Source organism: Sinocyclocheilus rhinocerous, unplaced genomic scaffold (genome assembly GCF_001515625.1).
Source record: "Sinocyclocheilus rhinocerous isolate Xijiao unplaced genomic scaffold, SAMN03320098_v1.1 scaffold663, whole genome shotgun sequence".
Taxonomy (NCBI): domain Eukaryota; kingdom Metazoa; phylum Chordata; class Actinopteri; order Cypriniformes; family Cyprinidae; genus Sinocyclocheilus; species Sinocyclocheilus rhinocerous.
Window position 1 is genome coordinate 179891 of NW_015655996.1, and position 21912 is coordinate 201802.

Genomic DNA, 21912 nt, shown 5'->3' on the forward strand with positions numbered 1-21912 from the left:
TAAACCTACCCAAACCACCAAACCTGTCCCTAACCTTACCCATATCACACCTCAGTAGCAGCAAAAGTGTTGTGCATTAACAAGCTTTTAATCATTTTATAACATCTGTTAAAATCATTTGTAGATTTTCAATAAGTGCTTGATCGTATGGAATTGAAAGTTTAATGACAGCATTTTAACTTCCATGAAATAATGATGAAGGTTTACATAAAGAAATACTGGGTTGTATTTATAAATGATCAGGGTCGCACAGGGCCATGTGACTTTTAATTAAAGTGTAGAAAGGGAAACATTTGTTTTTGGGAAAGAAAAAAAAAGAGAGAGAAAGACGGCCAGAGGTGAAATCCTCCTGAGTTGTGTGATCTAATTAATTTTAGCAGGATTAAATAACAGCGTGCCGCCTCATTAACACGTACTGCGTTTTCCAAATCTTTTCAATTTTTTGACATTTCCCATTCTTAAAAGTCTTTCTTACACAAAATTCAAATTACACACAAGAGCTATAAAACTAAATAATAGAGTCCGACAAACAGGGAAATAATTAACATTGGCTCTGTTTCCTTTTGCAGGGAGCCAATAACGCCCAGATACGGCGAGCAGTAAAGGACACGTTTTCCAACCCTCAGTCCCCGCAGCCCTCTCCCTACAGCTCACCCAAATCCCAACATAAAGCAAACCAGAGCTTCCTGCCCCCTGGATGGGAAATGAGAATAGCACCCAATGGACGGCCGTTCTTCATCGACCATAACGGCAGAACCACCACATGGGTAAGACAAACACTCACGAAATCTCTTCCAAACCTAGTGAAGTTCATGGTGAGGGCAATCCCAGATAATAATGACCTTTCAGGAAAAAAATGCAAGATGGCCGTGAGTGAAAAAGATGAAATGTTCACTATAAATTATTTATATATAGCTTTACCTAATTAAAAATCAGGCTTAGTAGCATGGTAATGGCAGACCCTGTTGTAATCATAGTAGTTATAAGTGTACTGTTTTGAGATGCTGGAGCACGGCAGCTTTTTAGGTTTTGGAACAGTGCTGCAGTTCCATTTGCTGACATAACTATGGTTTATATGCAGCTGCTAATATCTATTTATATCTCATCATTAAGCATTTGTTTACTACGATACAAATACTGTCAGCAGTTTGACCTGAAGCTTGACTGGTTGGCTTCACCTGCACTGTCTACTCTCAGCTGCAGAGTTTTCACAGAATTTTATTTTTTTATTTTATTTTATTTTATTTTATTTTATGCATGCATAATGAATGAATGAATATTATAATATTCATGGTGCAATTTTTATTGTTGTAGTCTATTTTTATTGCTTAATGCTATAATTACTTTAAAATGTGTATAAACATTATTATATATTTCTCAAATGTGTCTCCAATTAGGGTTGTTAAAATAACTCTTTTTACTTTAAATAAAATAAAAAATAAAATAAACATATAAAAAATTATATTTATATAAAAAAATATAAAACTAAATCAATAATAAATGAGAATAGCTTTGGCAACTAGCTGAAATAAAATATGTATGTTGAAGTACTAAAATAAAGCTAACTAGTTAGTTACTAACTTAGTAGTTAATATATATATATATACATATACATACTACACTTAAAACTAAACTAAAATTTAAATAAAAACAGAAAATATAAAAAAAAATTCAAAACATTACCAAAAACTATAATAGTATATCAGTTATACTAAAATAATGCTGTCTCCAATGCAAACTTCTAATTTATTAAAATAATAATAATAAAAATAATCAGTAATAATAATACATTTAGTGGTTGCCATTTTCTCAAATGTTTACAAGTAAGATCTGATATTTTAAATGTTTCTCTTTTGCCTACGTTAAGATGCGTGAAAGGTATTTGGGGAAAAAAGACTTTCACAGATACGCACGCACACACCAACACACACAGTCTTGCTCATAATTGCACACTTCAGTGCCCCATAGCTGGAAGGAGGCCCTGGGTGATGCAGACCTGATACGCTGAGAATCAGTGTGCCATCTGGTGTCTGATAGAGGAACTGCAGCTTCTCTCCTGTGCCCTAATTTCCCCCAGCATAGACTCGCCTTTGTCCGTTTCTGTCTCAAATGTTTTGCATCCTCTTTTGAGGTTGTTTGTAATTGGACAGGTTTACGATGAAAAAAATTGATTTTCTCTTATTTGCACGATTGCTTATAATAGTACGTTGTGGTTTACAAAGTATGTCTTCATTAAATCCTGCTTGTGGTTTTGAAATGTCCACAGAGAAGACTAAAAAGTTCACCATGTGTAATTACTGCATAATCTCCCCATGAGACGAAAAAGAAACAATCATTCCAGTATTACTTCCTTACTGTCAGAAGAACTGCATCTTGGCAGCAGACAGCAAATGCAATTTACTGCTAAATGAGGATAAAGCCTTCTGGGAAAATTTGAGGATGTCTCAACCTCTCTCTCTCTTTCTCTCTTTCTCTTTTTCTCTTTTCAGGAAGATCCTCGCTTAAAGTATCCCGTTCACATGAGGACAAAAGCATCCCTGGACCCTGGCGACCTTGGCCCACTTCCTGTGAGTATAAACAGAGTGGTGCTGAGCAATATTACCCACAATCCCAGCTCTTTCAACAGCCTTGTGTGACATGTGTCCTTGTCTTGTGACACAGCGATGTCATATGAGAATCGCGAAACGAATTCAATCTGCAAAGCAAAAAATAGGATTAAGTCTGACAATTGAATGGGAAAACCGTAACTAATAACACAACAGCAGGCTGTGGTGTTTTGTGGATTTCTTTGTTGATGAACTATGTCCTCAAGCTGTTTTGTAAAAGAACAATGCTACAAAAATTTGACAGTGGATTAGCTCATCTGAGATCTTTTTTTTTTTTTTTTATACCTATAATGAAATTTGTCCAAGAACAGTAATAAAATCAGTCCAAAATGAACACTTGATAAGAGCCAAAATTGCCTTTGGCAAGTAAATGCAATGCTCGCTGGTTGGCTGGTAACTTTATAAGGAAATGCAACACAATACAATTTACAATAACAGCAATATGCAGGATTGTATCCAGATATAAAAGGATTTGCTATAGAAAAGCTGTTGTGACTTGTGTAGCAAAGTTTATCTGTGTATTAACAGTGTTCTTTTTTTTTCCCTACGGAACTCCATGTGGCAATACGTGAAATGTACTCAATTTAAATGGAAATAGGAGAAGCGAATGACGTTTTGTGTTGTCACCTCATTTCACTTCAGAGTCTGGCTTATCACAAGTACCTCACAAGGGTGCAAAAATATTCTAAATATTCCAATATTCTAAATAATAAATAATCCTGTTTATATATAGACAAAAATATGTTTTAAAGTAATATTTATATTTATGAGCAGTAAATATTAAAAAAAAAAGTCAAATTAAAATTAATTTTTGAACCCAAGGAATAATGCATCCCTGGTGATACTGTAGCACAAATGATCTCCAGTGAGCACAAGCTTTTTATCGTTTTAGATGTGTTTGAGAACAGTTTGGTTTTTGACTCATCTTTTAGCAAGAGTTGTTGCAGTATGCATCTCATACAGTATGATGAGATTGTGAGGAGTTTTTTTTCCACCTAGGAGAGATACTTAGATGCCAGTGTTTGGTAATCACACCTTCTCTTCTCAGGTTTTCAGTGGAAATACGTGCCAGCAAACAGGGACTAATCTAATAAACATCTATTTTCGTGCTTGTTTTCATGTAATGTTGAAAATGCCATGCAAGTACATTTAAAAGTACATATGCAAATATATGCATTTCTGTGATTTCAAAACATTGATTTTTTTATTACACACTCTTATATCAAATGTCTAAGAATTTTAGTACTTTAACTTGTTTCAATTAGTTGCCAAAGCAACATCACAAATTTTCGTTTAAGTTTATAATCTAATATTTATATTTTATTTTATTTTATCTTTATTTAAATTGATATTAGTAGTTTTAGTTAACAGTAACAACTGGTACATTCACACATTTTGTATATGATTTTTCTTCTTTTTAAAAACTCTGTATAAATGATTCCCACTGCATTGACTGTAGCTCTGTCTCACAAGCTGGTGGTGTGTGTGTGTGATTTCTCTTTTGGTGGCATGGGGGAACATGGTGCGCTCTGCGCTCGATGCTGTTTGTGACAGAATCTTCCAGAGGAGGTCGGTCCTCTCTCTGCCTGCGTGTTTACCTGCCTGCCCACCAGCCTGTCCTCCCTCTCCACCGTTCTTATCATTGCTGGCATGGATGACTGTCCCTCTTTTTCCCTTTCTGTTTTACTCCTGCTTTTCACTCTTACTGTCAGACTTTGTCAGTCTTTTTTCTGATTTCTGATGTTCTGATTTCTTTTTTTTGGTTCAATATTGACTGCCCACTTTTCAGCAGTCTTCATTCCAGAAGTATTTTTCCCATTCATTTTCATAATTCAATTCAATTAAAGTTTATTTGTATAGCGCTTTTCACAATACAAATCATTGCAAAGCAACTTTACAGCAAATTAAGTTTCTACAATATTTAGTGGTAGCTTATCAATGGTGACTGTCAGTTAATGTACATATGGCAGAAATGTACGGAAAAATCAATTAAAGACGTAATCAAACAGACGATGAACACTATTAACAGCAATTATTAAATGACTAGAGGTCATGAATGCATGAACTAGCTTCATAGGGATATCAGAATATTAAGTTTTTAAGCTTTAAACCAAACCAACAAGATAAATCATAACATCGGTTTCAAAAGCAAAAAATATTTGATAATCAGGAAAAAGAGGTAAAAAAAAAAAAAACTTGTGCGCTTATGAGGAAATTAATGAACTGTTCTCATGAATCAATGTAAATAATACAAGTAATCTGGGTTTTGTGTCCTTTTAAATTATTTTATTGTTATTATCTTTTATGGTCTAGTGCTACATTAATTAAAATGGTAAATAGCAAATGTTATGTAGTTTCTGCTAGCCTGACTGATTACCCATTTCTGTGGTCATTTGTGGTTAATATAATACATTAAAGGGGTCATATGATGCTGCTAAAAAGAACATTATTTTGTGTATCAGTGATTCTCAGCTGGTACCAGTGGCCGAATTTAGTACCTACCTACCTATTTTATTTTATATATGTATATATACATACATACAGTATATCATTACTTTACAATTGCAGAACTCTTGGTAGGTGTGTGTTTTAAAAGATACACATCAATGCAACCCTAAACTGGATTTTTACTTCCAGAACCCATCTTTTGAGCTCTGTTTGTCCTGTCTGTCTCCATCTTTCTCTCTTTATATTTCCCCCTGCACGTATCTCGTGTCTGGTTGTGTTGATTATCATTTATCCATCCGTCATCCTTCCTCTTCTCTGCATCCTCCACCCCTGCACAGTGTGCATCCTGTGCTTCATTCGATGCCAGTTTTGGTTGATGCCCATTCAGCACGTGAGCGCTTGTCTTCAGTGCTGGCTCAGAGTCTCTCATTCGTAAACGAAGGTCTTGTCCCCTCTCCGGATCCCATGTGTGGGTCATCAAACAGCTTCCCTTGATGTCGTGGGTTATGAATTGTTGGCCTGTTTGGATGTGTATCCCTGGCTGTGATTTTTGTCAGGCCTGGCGGTTTCTTGTGATGTTGGTATCGACGTGGGTTTGCAGCTCTCGGGGGTCTCAAAAGAGGGGCAGTATGTGAATGCGTACGTGTGTGTTTGTCAGAGTGAGAGTGAATAAATTATGTCTCTTCTGCATGCTAGTGGAACCCTGTCGTGGAAGCTCTCCCACACTGAACCGAGGAATCGTCATATGTTTCTGTTCCTTCCTCCCGTCACATTATCTGTTTCAGTTGTTGTGTTGATGTATCAGTGGTGTATCAGGTCTGGTGGTTTCGTCTGATCTTAATGTCTCTCTTTTTCTCTGAATCTCCACAGCCTGGGTGGGAGGAACGAGTGCACGCAGACGGGAGAACTTTTTACATCGACCATAGTAAGGACACTCATTTATTGACAGAATAAGCAGACACATTTGAGTGCAAAATTTAAACCTTAAGCTAACATGTTAACTTAAAGGCATGTTTATCCAAAAATGAAAAGTGACATTTACTCAAGTTGTTTACTCAAGTGACATAATTTCCCCAAACCTGCATGAATTTCTTTCTTCTGTTGAACACAAAAGAAGATATTTTGAAGAATGTGGTTAAATGAACAGTTGCTGGTCCCCATTGACTTCCATAGTATGGGGAAAAAAAACACTATGGAAGTCAATGGGGACCATCAACTGTTGGTTACCAACATTCTTCAAAATATCTCCTTTTGTTCAACAGATGAAAGAATCTCATACAGGTTTCATTTTGGGGTGAACTATCACTTTAAGTTATTAAAAATATTATATTTAACATACACTATTTATGGTCTAAAATAATTTTTCATTTTCCTTTCCAAAGTATTCTAAATATTTGATACTTTTGGCAGCAATTAAGTTTTATACATGACTTAAAAGAAGTTTTTTATTTGAATATATTTAGAAATATATTTAAAATAAAACACAAAATTCAACATTTCGTTCTGCTTTATATGGTCAGAAATTACAATTATTTTATGCTATTGACAGCGATAGTTTTTAACAATAAAACTACTCTCTTTTTTTATTTAATTTTGAATGTCTTTACATCACTGTAAACGTACTGTAATACTGGGTAGAAAATACTGGGCAGATGTTTTTATTCAATTTTGGAGTTTGAAACTCTGCTTTAAAATTTGGCCAAAATGAGATGGAATCCAGCATAGTTTTGCCGCCTTGTTTTACACAAACATTAATGCAGGTTCCATTCACAGATATGCTCTCAAGTTCCTATTTGTTGTTTTGTCTCAGTAACTTTATTCTGTGATGTGTGATCAATATCTATTTAGATGTTTAAGGTAATACTTAGTTGGGAGATCATTTTACTCATGCATCATTAAACTCGGACATGCCCTCGGTGTCCGTCACAACACGGGTGTATTCAAGCACTGCTGAGTCTGCTGCCGTGGTCGATGTACACCTGTTTTGTTTGTCAGCTCCACACATTCACAAACGACCTCGAGTGTTTGCCAGGTCCAGTGGTGTCTACACTGATTTATGTTGAACCACCACATTGAAAGTTTGTTAAATTAACAAATTTCTTTTAAAAGGGCAGCTAGTTTTCTGTAAATTTAATCTGTACCAAATAGCAATGAAAAACGTGAGGCTTATACAATTCCTCTTCTCCCCCTCAGACACCAAAAAAACGCAGTGGGAAGACCCTCGCCTCCAGAGTCCCGCCATAACTGGACCTGTGAGTGTACTTTTATTTTCTGTCACAGTCTTTCTATTATTCTGTCTCTGTTCTCCTATAACACTTGTGGCTTTTTGTTATAAAAAAAAAAATTGGTAGAGAATACAAGGAGATTTGTCAGGAGTAGGTGAAAAAAATACTTACGATTACACATACAATTAAAATGCAAAATTAAAATTTTTTAATGGCTAATTTTTAGTTTTGATTGTTTTACTATTAGTATTATTATTAATAGTAATAATAAATAATTCTCATTTTTCACAATGATCATTACTGCAATATTGAAATTTTTATTGCATTACAGTTAAAAATTTTATAGAATCCTTTTTTTTTTAACTGATTAAATTAGAGGTATTACAACATAAAAATTACTTGTTTTTACAATAGAATAAAATTAAAAAGCTATGTCACAATGCAAAATAGAGGCAATTTTTTGTTTAAATGTTTTATTCGTTTAAAAAATATACATATATACATACATATATATATATTTAAACTAATATATATATATATGTGTGTGTGTGTGTGTGTGTGTGTGTGTTGATGTTCTTTTGTTTTAGTTTTATTGTATTCAGTTGTTTATTTATTTGTCTTCTCTTAGGCGGTGCCGTATTCCAGAGAATTCAAGCAGAAGTATGACTACTTCAGAAAGAAGTTAAAGAAACCGGTAAGAAACGAAGCGTTTTCAGAGACATTACCATGAGCTCTTTCCTGTCACATACTGTATTCCTAGACACTCTAATTTATTCCGTGTGAAATCCCTGTCGAGGAGTGAAGAACGCTTTTTTTTTTTTCTTCTTTTTTTTTTTTATTGGGTGTTAAATTGTTCTTCACACGACAGAAACGCATTCCTTTACAGTGCTGTGATTGTTTCAAGCCTTCATATTAAATTTAAATGTTAGTCACTAACCGTGAGCTTCAGGTTATTATTTTGTGATTTTAATCATCCAAATATCATGAATTCCAGGATGCATCTGTATGTTACTCGAATCTCTCTCTCCCCCACAGGCAGATATTCCGAACCGTTTTGAGATGAAGCTGCACAGGAATAACATCTTGGAGGAGTCGTACAGACGAATCATGTCCATGAAGAGACCCGACAGTCTGAAGGCCCGTCTGTGGATCGAGTTTGAATCGGAGAAAGGCCTGGACTATGGGGGCGTGGCCAGAGAATGGTTCTTCCTGCTCTCCAAGGAGATGTTTAACCCTTATTATGGGCTGTTTGAGTACTCGGCCACGTAAGTGTCCATGTGTTTGTGCACTACAGTTTTGTGTTTTGTCAAGTTTGAACTACTTTGGCAGATTTGCTCAAACTGGCACGTAAATCCTGAACCACCCACCTCCACTTCTCGCCTCTTTTCCATACCCTCTTTTAGTGTGCATCCCAGAGGCTTTACTAGCACGTCATACTTCAGGGCTCCAGACTGCGACTAAAACGGTTGCGTCCATTTGCGACCAAAAATATTCATTTGCGAGTGAAGTTTTTGCTGAGGTCGCCACTGGCGACTATATATAGCCTTTTTTCATGTTATAACTTAAAAATTTGCATGTAATGCCTTTTTTCCTGATTGTTTTGCGATCACATCTTTTGTTATGTTCACGTATTAAACTGAGACGATGCGCATCAAAGTTTTAGTGGAAAAAAGAGTTTCAAACAGTCCTCATCTCTGCCACACAGCAGCATTCTTCATATTATTTAAAGCGCACTTGCCGTCCAGTAATCGCAAAAAGCTTTGTGCTTTGTTACTTTTTAATAAACAAAGTACCAGCTTTAAAATTATTCCAAATTCATAACGAAATTCAAACAATAAATACAGTTTTGTTTTTGGCGCTCTTTAATGCGGCAGACGTGATCGCTTTAGCGCCTCAGTTTAAGCGGCAAGTGAACCCATTTAATCTTTCTCTTTACTACTATAGTATAAAATTGCATTTTACTAATTAAGTAAAACAGACTGAAAGTGTGAAAGACATACACTTAAAACACTTTAGAACACTTCTTCACAGAACTATTTTTGGTTCCACAAAGAACCATTCAGTCAAAGGTTCTTTAAAGAACCATCTCTTTCTCTATGGCATCGTGAAGCACCTTTATTTTTAAGAGTGTATGACAACATTTACAGGATGCATTGAGGAGGAGCCCAAACTACACTCAGTGGCCAAGTGATGCTTATATGGTCCACGATATTGGTACAGATTCTGTGTAATGAACAATTATTTGTGACTGTATATTTCAAGTTGGAAAAGACATTTAGTTCCCACTTTAAGTGAACCTTAGTTCTCAGGTCATCTACAAGATGGATTAAAATGCTGATAAAGTCAAGAAAAGATGAGACATAAACACATGACCGTATGATTGAAATGTTAAAATGTAAAAAAATAATAATAATAATAACATAAAACATGTTTATTCTGTGACACCTAAAAAAATAATTTGGCACCTAAGTTTTTTTCTTATAGGAGCCAATGGCTCCTTACTCGATTTTTTTGTCTGGAGCCCTGATACTTACTAACTTCCTTTGCAATTCTTAGTTCAGTTTTAATGGTGTTTTGTAGTTGTGACATGATTTAACAGGCATCTCTATTTTTTGCTTATCGAGATTTTTTTTATTGCGTCACATATTTTTATTTTATTTTATAATCTGTTTATTTTATTGTTGTTTTTTATCTGTCTATCTGCCTATGTCAATCTGTTAGATTTTATGTCTATCTTTATTTATCTATCTATATCCATATGTCTGTCTGTCTATTTATCTATATATTTACATGTGTGCCTATATATATATATATATATATCATTCTCATTGACTTGATAAAGATTTTTGATGAAAACGAACTGGAGGTAACAACTTACCACATAGTATTACTCGGTGTCTGCCGTTGTCATGGAGACTGAGTCCTCCATGTCCAAGACTTTCATAGAATTATATATATATATATATATATATATAATATATATATATATATAAAGACTGTATTTTGTTGAATGAATTGGCTCTTCTCACATGAGCACACAGCAATGCATTTCTGTTCAGGTTGTTTTTTGCATAGTGGGGGAAAGCCACACTTAAACCCATCATTGTGGCAAATAATAATAAACTAATAAAGACAGACTGTGCAGTATATATTATGGTATAAATGTCAGCCAGTAGAGGTTCTGCTGCTGTACTATTTATACTGCAATGTATCATCTGCATGATTTTTACGATGTGAAGTGGGGTTTTTTTGTACTAATACCTGATTTATAGTTTAGCAATTATCTTATTCCTATTTTCAAATAAAGAAAATAATCAAATAAAATAATGTACTTTTAAGTATATGAAACATTTGGGGTACTATATAGTATACACCATATTATACAGGAGTTATTATATATACACATAAACACATGCACGCACACAAACAACTGTTAAAAAGTTAAGGGTCAGTATGATTTTTTTTTTAATTTGAATTCTTTTTTTTAAATTTTAATTATTACTTTTACTTAGCAAGGACACTCAAAAGTGTCACTAAAGACATTTAAAATGTTACAAAAGATCAAAATGTAATATTGTTTTCACAAAAAAATATTAGGCAGCACAACTTTTTTTTTAATTTTTTTTTTTATTGATAATAAGAATAATTTTTCTTGAGTACCAAATCAGCATATTAGAATGATTTCTGAAGGATCGTGTGACACTGAAGACTGGAGTAATGATGCTGACAATTCTGCTTTGCCATTACAGGATACTTTTTTTTTTTTAAATATATATTAAAAAAATATAATAGAAAAGAGTTTTACAATTTTTTTTTTTAATTGTAATAAAATTTCACAATATTACTGTCTTTATTTTTTATCAAAAAGGCAGCCTTGGTGAGCATAAGAGATGTATTTTAAAAACATTCAAAAACAAACAAACACAAAAATCTTACCGACCCTAAACTGTGTTTATAATGCTTTCTGAAATGCAGTAGTTGATTTTGGTCTGTGTGTGTTTATTGTGCTGTATTCTCTGTCTCCAGCTGCTGATGTGTGGTCTGGGTGACGTGGACGTCAATGACTGGAGGCAGCACACCGTCTATAAGAATGGCTACTGTCCTAATCACCCTGTGATCCAGTGGTTCTGGAAGGTATGGAGAATCACGTAGCCTGTGTGTTTTGTGTGTGTTTATAACAATAGTAAAGTCATCTGAACTATGAAATAATACAAATGTAGTGACTAAAAAAATGTTTAACAAATCAAAACAATCTTATGTTTGATATTAACTTCAGGTTTGCATCCTGGGATGATTTCCTCAAACTAATGTATTTTATAAAAAAAAAAAAAATTAGTTTTGCAAAGAAATTTATATTTAGTCATGAATGCATATTTTCTTCAAAATTAGTTTCAGACATTTAAACAAAACTTTAGATCAAAAGATTTTAAAGATCATGAGAAACAAATTCAGTCAAGTGTGTCCAAACTTTTGTATGCATGAGTGTGTCTGACCCCATGCCAAGTGCACTGCGGGCAGTTACCGATCAAAGTCTGTTTGATGTGAGGCTCATCGAGTGTTTACTCTGATGAAAGAGTCACGGAGCGCATTATGAACTTCTTATCAGCAGTCTGGAGCCAGACTTGCTCTTTCTACAAACACACACACACACACACAAACATACATACAGATTTACTCTCCAATGCATATATGCAGCAAATGTGTTATATTTGAAACTTGATTTCAAGTATGTGTGAAATTAGGCACAAATTTCTTTAGCTGTAAAGTAAATCTGTCAGATCAGAGCTGCACATCTAGAGAGACCGATTTTCTGATCCTCTTCCCTCCTCTCATCCCCATAAATTCATGTGCTTTCACAACTGTTTCTGTGAATAAAAATATGGCAAAAATGCCAAACACTAAAAAAAAGTCATACATCTAAATTTATTTAAAAATTATTGAATTCTGTGATTAATACATTCAGATATAGAATATGAATAATTTTTAACAATCAAGCAACCATATCCTAATGCAGTCAACTTGCACATGAAGTAGATCAACTTTAAGTGGAGTTTTTCTACTGATGCTTATTTGAATGGAATTCTAAGGGTATTTATTTTGAGAGAAAAACTACCTTTGTTCCCTTACATGGTTGTTTTGAGAACTCATTTCCTGGAAAATGTTTTCCTTACTGCTAGTATAAACAGATGAAAGTTATTGGTATTAACTATGTCTCTCTCCATCTCTGCTCAGGCCGTGTTGTTAATGGATGCCGAAAAGCGGATCAGACTTTTGCAGTTTGTCACTGGAACATCCAGAGTGCCAATGAACGGCTTTGCTGAACTCTACGGTAAATAATGCTCTACTGTGCCACATATAATATAATATAAATATTATACAATATAATACAATACATATATGTGTGTATGTGTGTGCTATTTTGTAAATGTACGTATGTTTTTCAGAAAATGTCGCTGGCGTTGTTTTTGTACTATCATTTCTCTTGACGATTTAACGTGTTTGTAGCAGCTTTCTCTGTTTTCAGATCTTAGCGTTTCCCTTTGAGACTTGTATAATGAATTGGCTCCATTCCTAATTGGTCCTTGACGAGTCACGTGATCTTTTGCAGGTTCCAATGGGCCGCAGTTGTTTACTATCGAGCAGTGGGGGACACCTGACAAACTCCCTCGTGCTCACACCTGGTAAGAGGGATTTGACCGCTTTATTTACTCAAGCAACTATGTATGTTCCCTTCATCTCCCGGAGAAGATAATATTTTTTTATTTTATTTTAATTTTAAATTTTATTTTATTTTATTTTATTTTATTTTGTTTTGTTTTGTTTTGTTTTGTTTTGGGAAAATACCGAAATATACCAAATGCTAAAAGATTTTGGGAATATTCTGAAAAGATGTCACTCTCTTCAAATTTAAAAGCAATCTAATTCTTGCATCTAATTGACCTCAATGATAATATGTTTTCTCCCAATGCAGCTTTAATCGTCTGGACCTCCCGACGTACGAGTCGTTTGAAGACCTGCGAGAGAAGCTTCTGATGGCGGTGGAAAACGCTCAAGGCTTCGAGGGCGTCGACTAAAGAAATCCCTCCCTTTATATCCACGCGATCTCCTAACGCAACCGACGAGCAAAGACATGTACAACACTCACACACACACGTCTATACATACATATACACACTCTCGAGTTGCCATTGTACAGCCAGATCCCAGCGGTTGCAGGTGTGTGATGTCAGCACAGTATATGCATGTAATCTGTCTAGCTGGAACGGCATTGGCTGTGAACCCGTTTTAACGCCAAACCGTTTTAACGATAAACTGGCGTTATCTGCAGTATCCCACAAATCATGCTGTCTCCTAACACGTTTTATTTTCAAATCCAGCTCTGAGGTCGTGGTAACTTTTATATTGATGGTAAATAAGAAATATCAGTATTTGGGTGTGGCCTCAGAGTGGGCGTGGCCTTGATACAGCATTAAAAAAAAATCCCATTTCCGTATTAATTTCACAAACATAATATAAGTTCAGTGAAGAGGCAACAATTAACTGTCTTATCAGGTCTTACTAACACCAGATAACCTTAGGAATCACAGCCAGGATGAAGGGCGCATCCTCATCCTCCCTTATCCCGCAAAGTACGCCAATTTTTCCCTTCTTTCCTTCCTTCGTCCAGGATTTTTTTAATCTTCTTTTGCAATGCCAAGAAGCAACGGGAATTGTTTTTTATAGTTTATTATTATCGCTGTTATTATGATACTGTTATCATTCTTACCGAGTAAACGGATATTTGTACTAACAATGTGGTTTACTATTTTAAACAACGTTATCGGAAATGCATCAGTGGCCTGGCTATATTCAATTCAATATCATCCATATCATTGTGGGTAAAAAAAAAAAAAAAAAAGTAAAAAAAAAAATAAAAAAAAAAAAAAAAAAAAAAAAACAGATTAAGCAAGAATTCATCACATAATTGGTTCTACAGACATGAATAATAGGTGTGCTGTTAAGGTGCAGCCACATTTCTCTGGAAATTGCGTGTTTCAATATGATTACGTAGTAATTATAAAGCTATTCTCCTTCTTGGTTGAGAGCAAAGATCGAAACGTCGACATGCATCGGACATGTAAATGAGTTTGTCTGAGAGGGTTTTCTTCAATTGTAATAAGTATTGTTCTTATCTTTATTATGATTCTACCTGTTCATAATGCTGTAAATGAGTTTGTTTTCGGGGAAAGACGCGATTGGACTTTTACTGTACGTGTTAAATCTGTTTGAAGTATTAAAGAGCGACAGAGTGAAGCTATCTTAAAAGCGCTGTGATTCAACACTGCAAGTCTTGTAGACTTTCAGGATGTAAACTTTCTTTCTTTCGGTCTATCTTGTTTCTTCTAACACCACTGTACCTAAAAGGGCACTTTATTGATCACACACTAGGGTCATGTCACCTGTTTGTTTTTTTCATGAACTTGAATCTATTTTGTTGTTTTAAAAGCACTCAGTTCCTTGGTGCAATATCTCTTGTTTATAATCGGCCTGCTGCTAACATATCAGATCACAGCTCGTCCCTACAGCTGATCTGGAGTCAGTCTGGTTCTTCAGTGTGAATCTGGATCAGCTCTGTAGGAACGAGCTCCGCCTGGAGTAAGACTTCAAACTGGTTCTTTTTCTATTTTCATTTCCAGTCTTTTATCTGTACGCCTCCCCACTCACACTTTTCGGGCCTCTGTAGGTTTGTGATAATATTATGATTATTGTTATTGTTATAAATGACCCTTCCTCTTTTGTAGGGACAGTTCTTTTTTTTATTGATGAGGAACATTTACTGTCTGGTTCCTGCTCACAACAGGACCTTGCGATTCGTATAACTTGGTTCAAAATAAACTGATAAATGGAATTTAGGTGTGCTGTCGTATTACTGATTTATCCGAAGAGTCTTAATGTTTGGCTAGTTGACACTAGAAACACTTGATTATCTTCCATAAGCATAAATGACAGGAAATCAACTAAATAAGACTTAAAATGGTATCAGATGGGTTTGGATTGATTGATTTCAGGGTAAACACATTCATGGTATTTCTACTTCTGTAAGTGTTGGCAATCGGGTTTGTAAATACATGTCTGTTCTAGGTTTCAGTTTAAGCTGAAGGTTGAGATAAAGTTTGTTCGGTCATTTACTGGATTGTCCGAAGTCGAAGGAAAAGCAAACAAGAGGACAGAGAATTTTGCTTTATTGTGGGGGGTTTTGTTTTTACAGATATGCAATTTTACATGTTCTGGCGTTTCAATGCTAAAAAGTTAAAAAGAACAGCATTTAAAATTGAAATCTTTTGTAACAATATACACTACTGTTCAAAAGTTTGGGGTCAGTAATATAATATATATTACTATATATTAGTAATATTAGTAAAAAAATGTAATTTCTACTTCTGTAAGTGTTGGCAATCGGGTTTGTAAATACATGTCTGTTCTAGGTTTCAGTTTAAGCTGAAGGTTGAGATAAAGTTTGTTCGGTCATTTACTGGATTGTCCGAAGTCGAAGGAAAAGCAAACAAGAGGACAGAGAATTTTGCTTTATTGTGGGGGGTTTTGTTTTTACAGATATGCAATTTTACATGTTCTGGCGTTTCAATGCTAAAAAGTTAAAAAGAACAGCATTTAAAATTGAAATATTTTGTAACAATATACACTACTGTTCAAAAGTTTGGGGTCAGTAATATAATATATATTACTATATATTAGTAATATTAGTAAAAAAATGTAATGTATACATATTATTATTTTTTTTTTTTAAAGAAATAAATGCAATTTAACAAGGATGTGTTCAATTGATCAAAAGTGATAAAGATTTTTATTTTAAATAAATGCTGTTCTTTTTAACTTTATTCATCAAATAAACCTTGAAAAAAGTATCACAGGTTCTAAAAAAAATATTAAGCAGCAAAATGGTTTCCAATATTGATAAATCAGCATGTTAGAATGATTTCTGAAGGATCATGTGACACCGAAGACTGTTGATGGAATGGCTGATGAAAATTCAGATTTGCATGACAGAAATAAATAATATTTTAAAGTATATTAAAATAGAAAACCATTATTTTAAATGTTAATAATATATAACAATATTGCTGTTTTTTCTGTATTTTTGGTCAAATAAATGCAGCCTTGGTGAACAGAAGAGACTTCTTTAAAACACGTAAAAATCTTTCTGATCCCAAACTTTTGAACAGCAGTGTATACATATATTAGTACTTATATATATATATATATACACACACACACACACACACAAGTTTGGGGTGGTAAGATTTAAAAACATTTATTTTATTTTTTATTTTTTTTAAGTTTCTTATGCTTACCAAGGCTGCATTGATTTGATCAAAACAATTAAATAAAAACAGTAATATTGTGAAATATTATTACAACTTGAAAGAACAGTTTTCTATTTGAATATATTTTAAATGATTTATTCCTGTGAAGCAAAGCTGAATTTTCAGCATCACATGATCCTTCAGAAATCATTCGAATATGCTGATTTGCTCCTCAAGAAATATTTCTTATCAATATTGAAAACAGTTGTGCCGTTAAATTGTTTTGTTGGGGGGAAAAAAACATGATTCTTTGATGAAGAGAAAGTTATTTAAAATAAATGAACCGGTTTTTTTTATTTAAAGAGAAATCTTTATGTCTTTACTGTCACTTTTTTTCAATTTATTGTGTCTTTGCTGAATTATTTTTTTATTTTTTTTGACAGCATAATTATGAAAACTTTGAAAATAGCAGAAGGCACTTTATTTAATCTTAGGAATATAAATTTAATGTGATTTATTTTTTATATCATATATATTTTTATGTAAATTAGAAATAATTTTAATGTGCAAAAATATTATCATTTTTGCATTTTGTTTTTTTTGACAAGCCAAAATAAGTTTTTAAAATGTTACTTTATATATACATTTGTTATTGCTACAGTAACAGCATATTATTTAACACGTAAATGTTCTTATATTATTCACTAAACAAAATTATGATTAATATGCATTATATTTCAAAAACGTATATATTTGTTTGCCGGACAGTTGATGCAGCACAATTGGACTGTGTCAAATCATGTTCATTTTTACATGAATGTTGCTGAACACGTGGTGTGAGGCTCTGCTGAGCGGTGAAGGAAACTCAGTTCATTCACACGTGCAATCAGACGGCTATCAGATCCAAGGACAAGCAAATAAAAGCGGCCTGTACACTTTATCAAGTGCTCTCTTTCTGCAATCAAGTCCAACGCCAAACTCACCTGCAGCTCCAACATCACATCAGAGCCCGGGACACACAGAATGAGCTTCAGCAGCGGAAACTGCTGCACTACAAACTGGTAGTATGTCTGTCAACACTTCTTGGAAATGAGGTATGATTATGTGAGCGATTTGTGAAATTGAATGGAATAAGCTTTAGGCTGGCGCCTGTAGTTTCAGTACAGTAGGAACCTTTTCATGCTTCTGAAAAAAAAATCTAGAGTGGCTATATTAAATATTTTAATCACTGATTCCATGTTTAAAGAGGCATTTCGGGTGGTCTGACCCTTATTTATTTCTCACAGGTGTCTTAAATGATTATTCTCATGGTTGCAGGTGTTATAGGCTCATTAAAACAGTTAATGTGTTAAGAGGAAATGGTGCTTTCAAAGGTCTTTTTTTCTGCAGCACTCCCAGGTTTTGGGTGAGTGACCTCGTCCCCACGTCATGCTGGATCAATACTTCTCCAAGCTTATCACAGAACTGTTTGACTAAACCCTCTGTAGGTACATACATGGAGGTTAAAGGAGAGTAGAATGACCAGTCATGACATAGACCGGACTTGCTTCTCATTTTCTTACAGACTGGATCACTGGGAGAGACGATGGGTGCGTGTGAGTGTTTTAAGTAAATTGTGTTTTGTGAAGTGTTTCTTTTTCAGTGCTCTCACTATTCTTACAGCATGGAGGGTCATGTGGATCAACCAGCTTTACTGAACAGAGTCTGTGGTAAGTTAACTTGTCCACAAAAAGACTTGAGAATGGATATGTCAAAAAAAAAAAATGTATATATATATCGTCAAAAAAATTTTTTTATATATATATCAAGTGTCCATCAGTAGCTTCAAACAAATAGAGTTCAAGACCAAACCATTCTCAGTCCATGGACCTCTTCATGAAAAAATAAAAAATTAAGAAGTTAATACTTTTTTCAGCAAGCATGCATTAAATTGATCAAAAGTGACAGTAAATCGGAGCTATTGTAGTAATGAAATACTGATATGGTTTTATGAATATTTTCAAGTAGGCTAGTTTTTATATTTTCCATTTTCATTAAAATTTTAGTTAAAACTTTTAATTCCAGTTTTTCTTATTTTAGTACAAGTTAAACTAAATGAAAATGAGAAATGTTGCCTTGGCAACTAACTCAAAGCCCGTCACTATCCACTCCACTGACAGACGTGCAAACACAAGACCATAATCGATAACATCCTCTCATGACCAGAGCGAGAGCCAGCTGCTGAGCCAAAGACAAGGGCGAAAACAGGGCGACATTTGCAGGCCTTGTTCATTTAAGTGCAAGTTTCTGTTCATAGGTTCATTCTGAGGGTTTAGATAAAAGTTCAGCTATCATAGGTGAAAAAAATATTGCCATTTACTTTTACTATTAGCAAAAACAAGGCTATGTCACTTTCTCTCCTGTCTTTCTACACCGTCCTCCTGAGCTGTGGAGTGTGACAATGGTGTTTGTATCCTGTGTTGTCAAACGCCATTATCACACTAAATAGCCACGGTGAGACCTCACAACCACCTCGGCCAATCAGCACAGAGAAACATAATAATGATGATGGAGTCTATTGTGGGAATGTGAAACACCCTTGTGTCAGCAGGAAGGTTGATCATTTGGCATCTGCCAAAAATAGATGTAATAGATCATGTTTGTGTGTACTGACCCAGTTACCAGACAGTATGCATGTCATGTGACACACTTTCTTCATATTTTGTTCAGTATTAGTATCATATCATGACAATAAAAAACCTAAATGAAAATGAGAAATGTTGCCTTGGCAACTAACTCAAAGTCTTGTATTTCATTTTAAGTTAATGTTAAGTCAACATTGTATTACAAGCAACAAAAATGTTTTTATAGTTTTAGTTAATCCAGGAGTAAAAACATTTATAATGTTACAAAAGATTTCGATTTCAAATAAATGCTGTTCTTTTTAACTTTATTCATCAAAAATCCTGAGACAAAAGTATCACGCTTCCACGAAATATCAACCGTTTTCAACATTGAAAATGTTTCAGCATATCAGAATGATTTCTGAATGATCACGTGACACTGAAGACTGGAGCAATGATGCTGAAATTTCAGCTTTGCATCACAGGAATAAATTACATTTTACAATATTTTAAAATAGAAAACGGTTATTTTAAATTTGAATATTTTACTATTTAAAAAATATTTTTAAAAAGTTGTACTGACCCTTAGAAAAGTTAAGCTTGACCTTCCTTAAGGTGCCACGTTAAAAAGTACCACATTAAAATATTATATTAATATATTTGCATACTTCATGACATTGCAGTCATATACTTGTACATGACATTAAAACCCCATATTGAATTAACAACTGAAATGTTTATCTGAACACTAAATAGCCACGGTGAGACCTCACAACCACCTCGGCCAATCAGCACAGAGAAACACAATAATGATGATGGAGTCTATTGTGGGAATGTGAAACACCCTTGTGTCAGCAGGAAGGTTGATCATTTGGCATCTGCCAAAAATAGATGTAATAGATCATGTTTGTGTGTACTGACCCAGTTACCAGACAGTATGCATGTCATGTGACACACTTTCTTCATATTTTGTTCAGTATTAGTATCATATCATGACAATAAAAAACTAGCAAGTTTCTTGAAGTGTTTTAATGGTTCAAGTGTTATTTGAAATTCAGCAAGAATGCATTAAATTGATCAAAAGTGACAGTAAAGCAGTGCTATGTTAGTATCATTGGAGTAATATTATAGTTTTATGAATATTTTAGATTGGCGGTTTTCATTTTAATTTTATTTAAAATTTTGGATTCTTTTGTCATTTTTAATCAGATTTTTTTTAAATAGTTTTTTTTTTTTAGTTTAGTTTAGTACAGTTAAACATGTTAAATGTTGGAATAAAATCTGAAACTTTTTAAAAGTTTAAATATTTTTAAATATTAAAAAATATAAGTATATAGATCAATATTTGTTTTTTACATTTTATTCTAAGCTAATTTAATTATATTAAATAAAATTAATTTTTTTAAATTGTTTAAGTTTTAGTTTAACTTTAGTTTAATAATGTCTGATTTTTCCTTAGACTGCAGAAAGCAAAATGAAATGTAATTTTATAATATACATTTATAAAAATTATTGTTTTTTAAAAATAGATATAATTTATTAAATTGTTACACATTTATTGTTCTTTATATTTTAGTTTAAGCTAACATTAATGTAAAATAAGTAATGCAACGATTCAAGTAATTATTTTTAAGTTAGTGATTAAAATAAAGGCCAGACTCAAAGAAAAAAAGACTTATTAATGCATATCATTCAGACGAGCTCATTCAAAGCCAATACAAGACAATTGTGGTTCAGTCAAGCCAAGAATCTGCTAACCTCTGACCTTCCATCCACATTCACTAAGACTACTAATAGATAAGACTATCTAGATTTGCAGAAAATAGCTACAGTAGCATCACAGTTTAGAATTTCAGGTGATTGATTTGAGCAGTTCATGAACATTAACAGGACAAATACATCGCTTCAAACGTGTGCGATACATATATATAGCAATGAGGCAATAAGTCATTTGACTTTGGAAGGATGATGGAAACGTGAAGGTGGAGGATTGTCATTCTTACCGAGGCAAATCAACAGCTGTTTACCAGGGCAAGTGTACACACTTTTCCATAGTATCATATTTACCCCCTCATCCTTCCCAGAGTCAGTGTAGATGAACTTTTTCAAAATTCAATACTAAACTCTACATTTAGAATTTTGCATGTATGAAAATGAAGTATTTTAAGCTTCAAACATTCAATTCTAGCAGTTGCATTCAAATCGAACAATAATCTTTTACGGTGTTGTATTTTAATCGCACTCATAAAGTAAATGTCTATTTAAGATTTAGCAGTTTGATAAACTAAGTACTTATTGCACATATTATAACAAACAACCATACTAACATGAAGTTGTTGTTATTCAGAAGTGCCAGTAGGCTAATAATAAAGAATCAGATGGCAGCACCACTGGCACGACTTTTCAACAAAGCAAATCAGGATAGAACACTATATATCTGATATATCTTTGGTTTAAACAAAAATATATCGCATCAAAAAAGTGATATCAATTCTCAATCCACTCGCCCCTAAAAAAAAAAAATTTTTAAGGGGTCATATGATGCGATTTCAAGTTTTCCTTTCTCTTTGGAGTGTTACAAGCTGATTGTGCATAGATAAGATCCCTGAAGTTGCAAAGACTAAAGTCTCAAAACCAAAGAGATATTCTTTATCAAAGTTAAGACTCTGCCACGCCCCCCTAAAACGGCTCGTTCTAACACATGATCTTTAAAAAAGCATCATATGAC

At 33.8% G+C, this 21912-nt stretch overlaps 1 protein-coding gene across 1 annotated transcript in view; it reads left to right on the forward strand.

Annotated features, from left to right (window-relative positions):
• LOC107719078 (E3 ubiquitin-protein ligase NEDD4-like) overlaps window positions 1-14176 on the forward strand; it is an 81880-nt gene extending 67704 nt beyond the window's left edge. Inside the window, exons 19-29 of the mRNA XM_016526397.1 lie at window positions 570-767; window positions 2490-2567; window positions 5925-5979; window positions 7248-7306; window positions 7908-7973; window positions 8315-8544; window positions 10097-10145; window positions 11306-11413; window positions 12512-12608; window positions 12888-12960; window positions 13251-14176. Of these exons, the coding sequence (XP_016381883.1) occupies window positions 570-767; window positions 2490-2567; window positions 5925-5979; window positions 7248-7306; window positions 7908-7973; window positions 8315-8544; window positions 10097-10145; window positions 11306-11413; window positions 12512-12608; window positions 12888-12960; window positions 13251-13353 (1116 nt within the window). The 3' untranslated portion in view covers window positions 13354-14176. The remainder of the gene's footprint in view (window positions 1-569; window positions 768-2489; window positions 2568-5924; window positions 5980-7247; window positions 7307-7907; window positions 7974-8314; window positions 8545-10096; window positions 10146-11305; window positions 11414-12511; window positions 12609-12887; window positions 12961-13250) is intronic.
• The last annotated feature ends 7736 nt before the right edge of the window (window positions 14177-21912 follow it).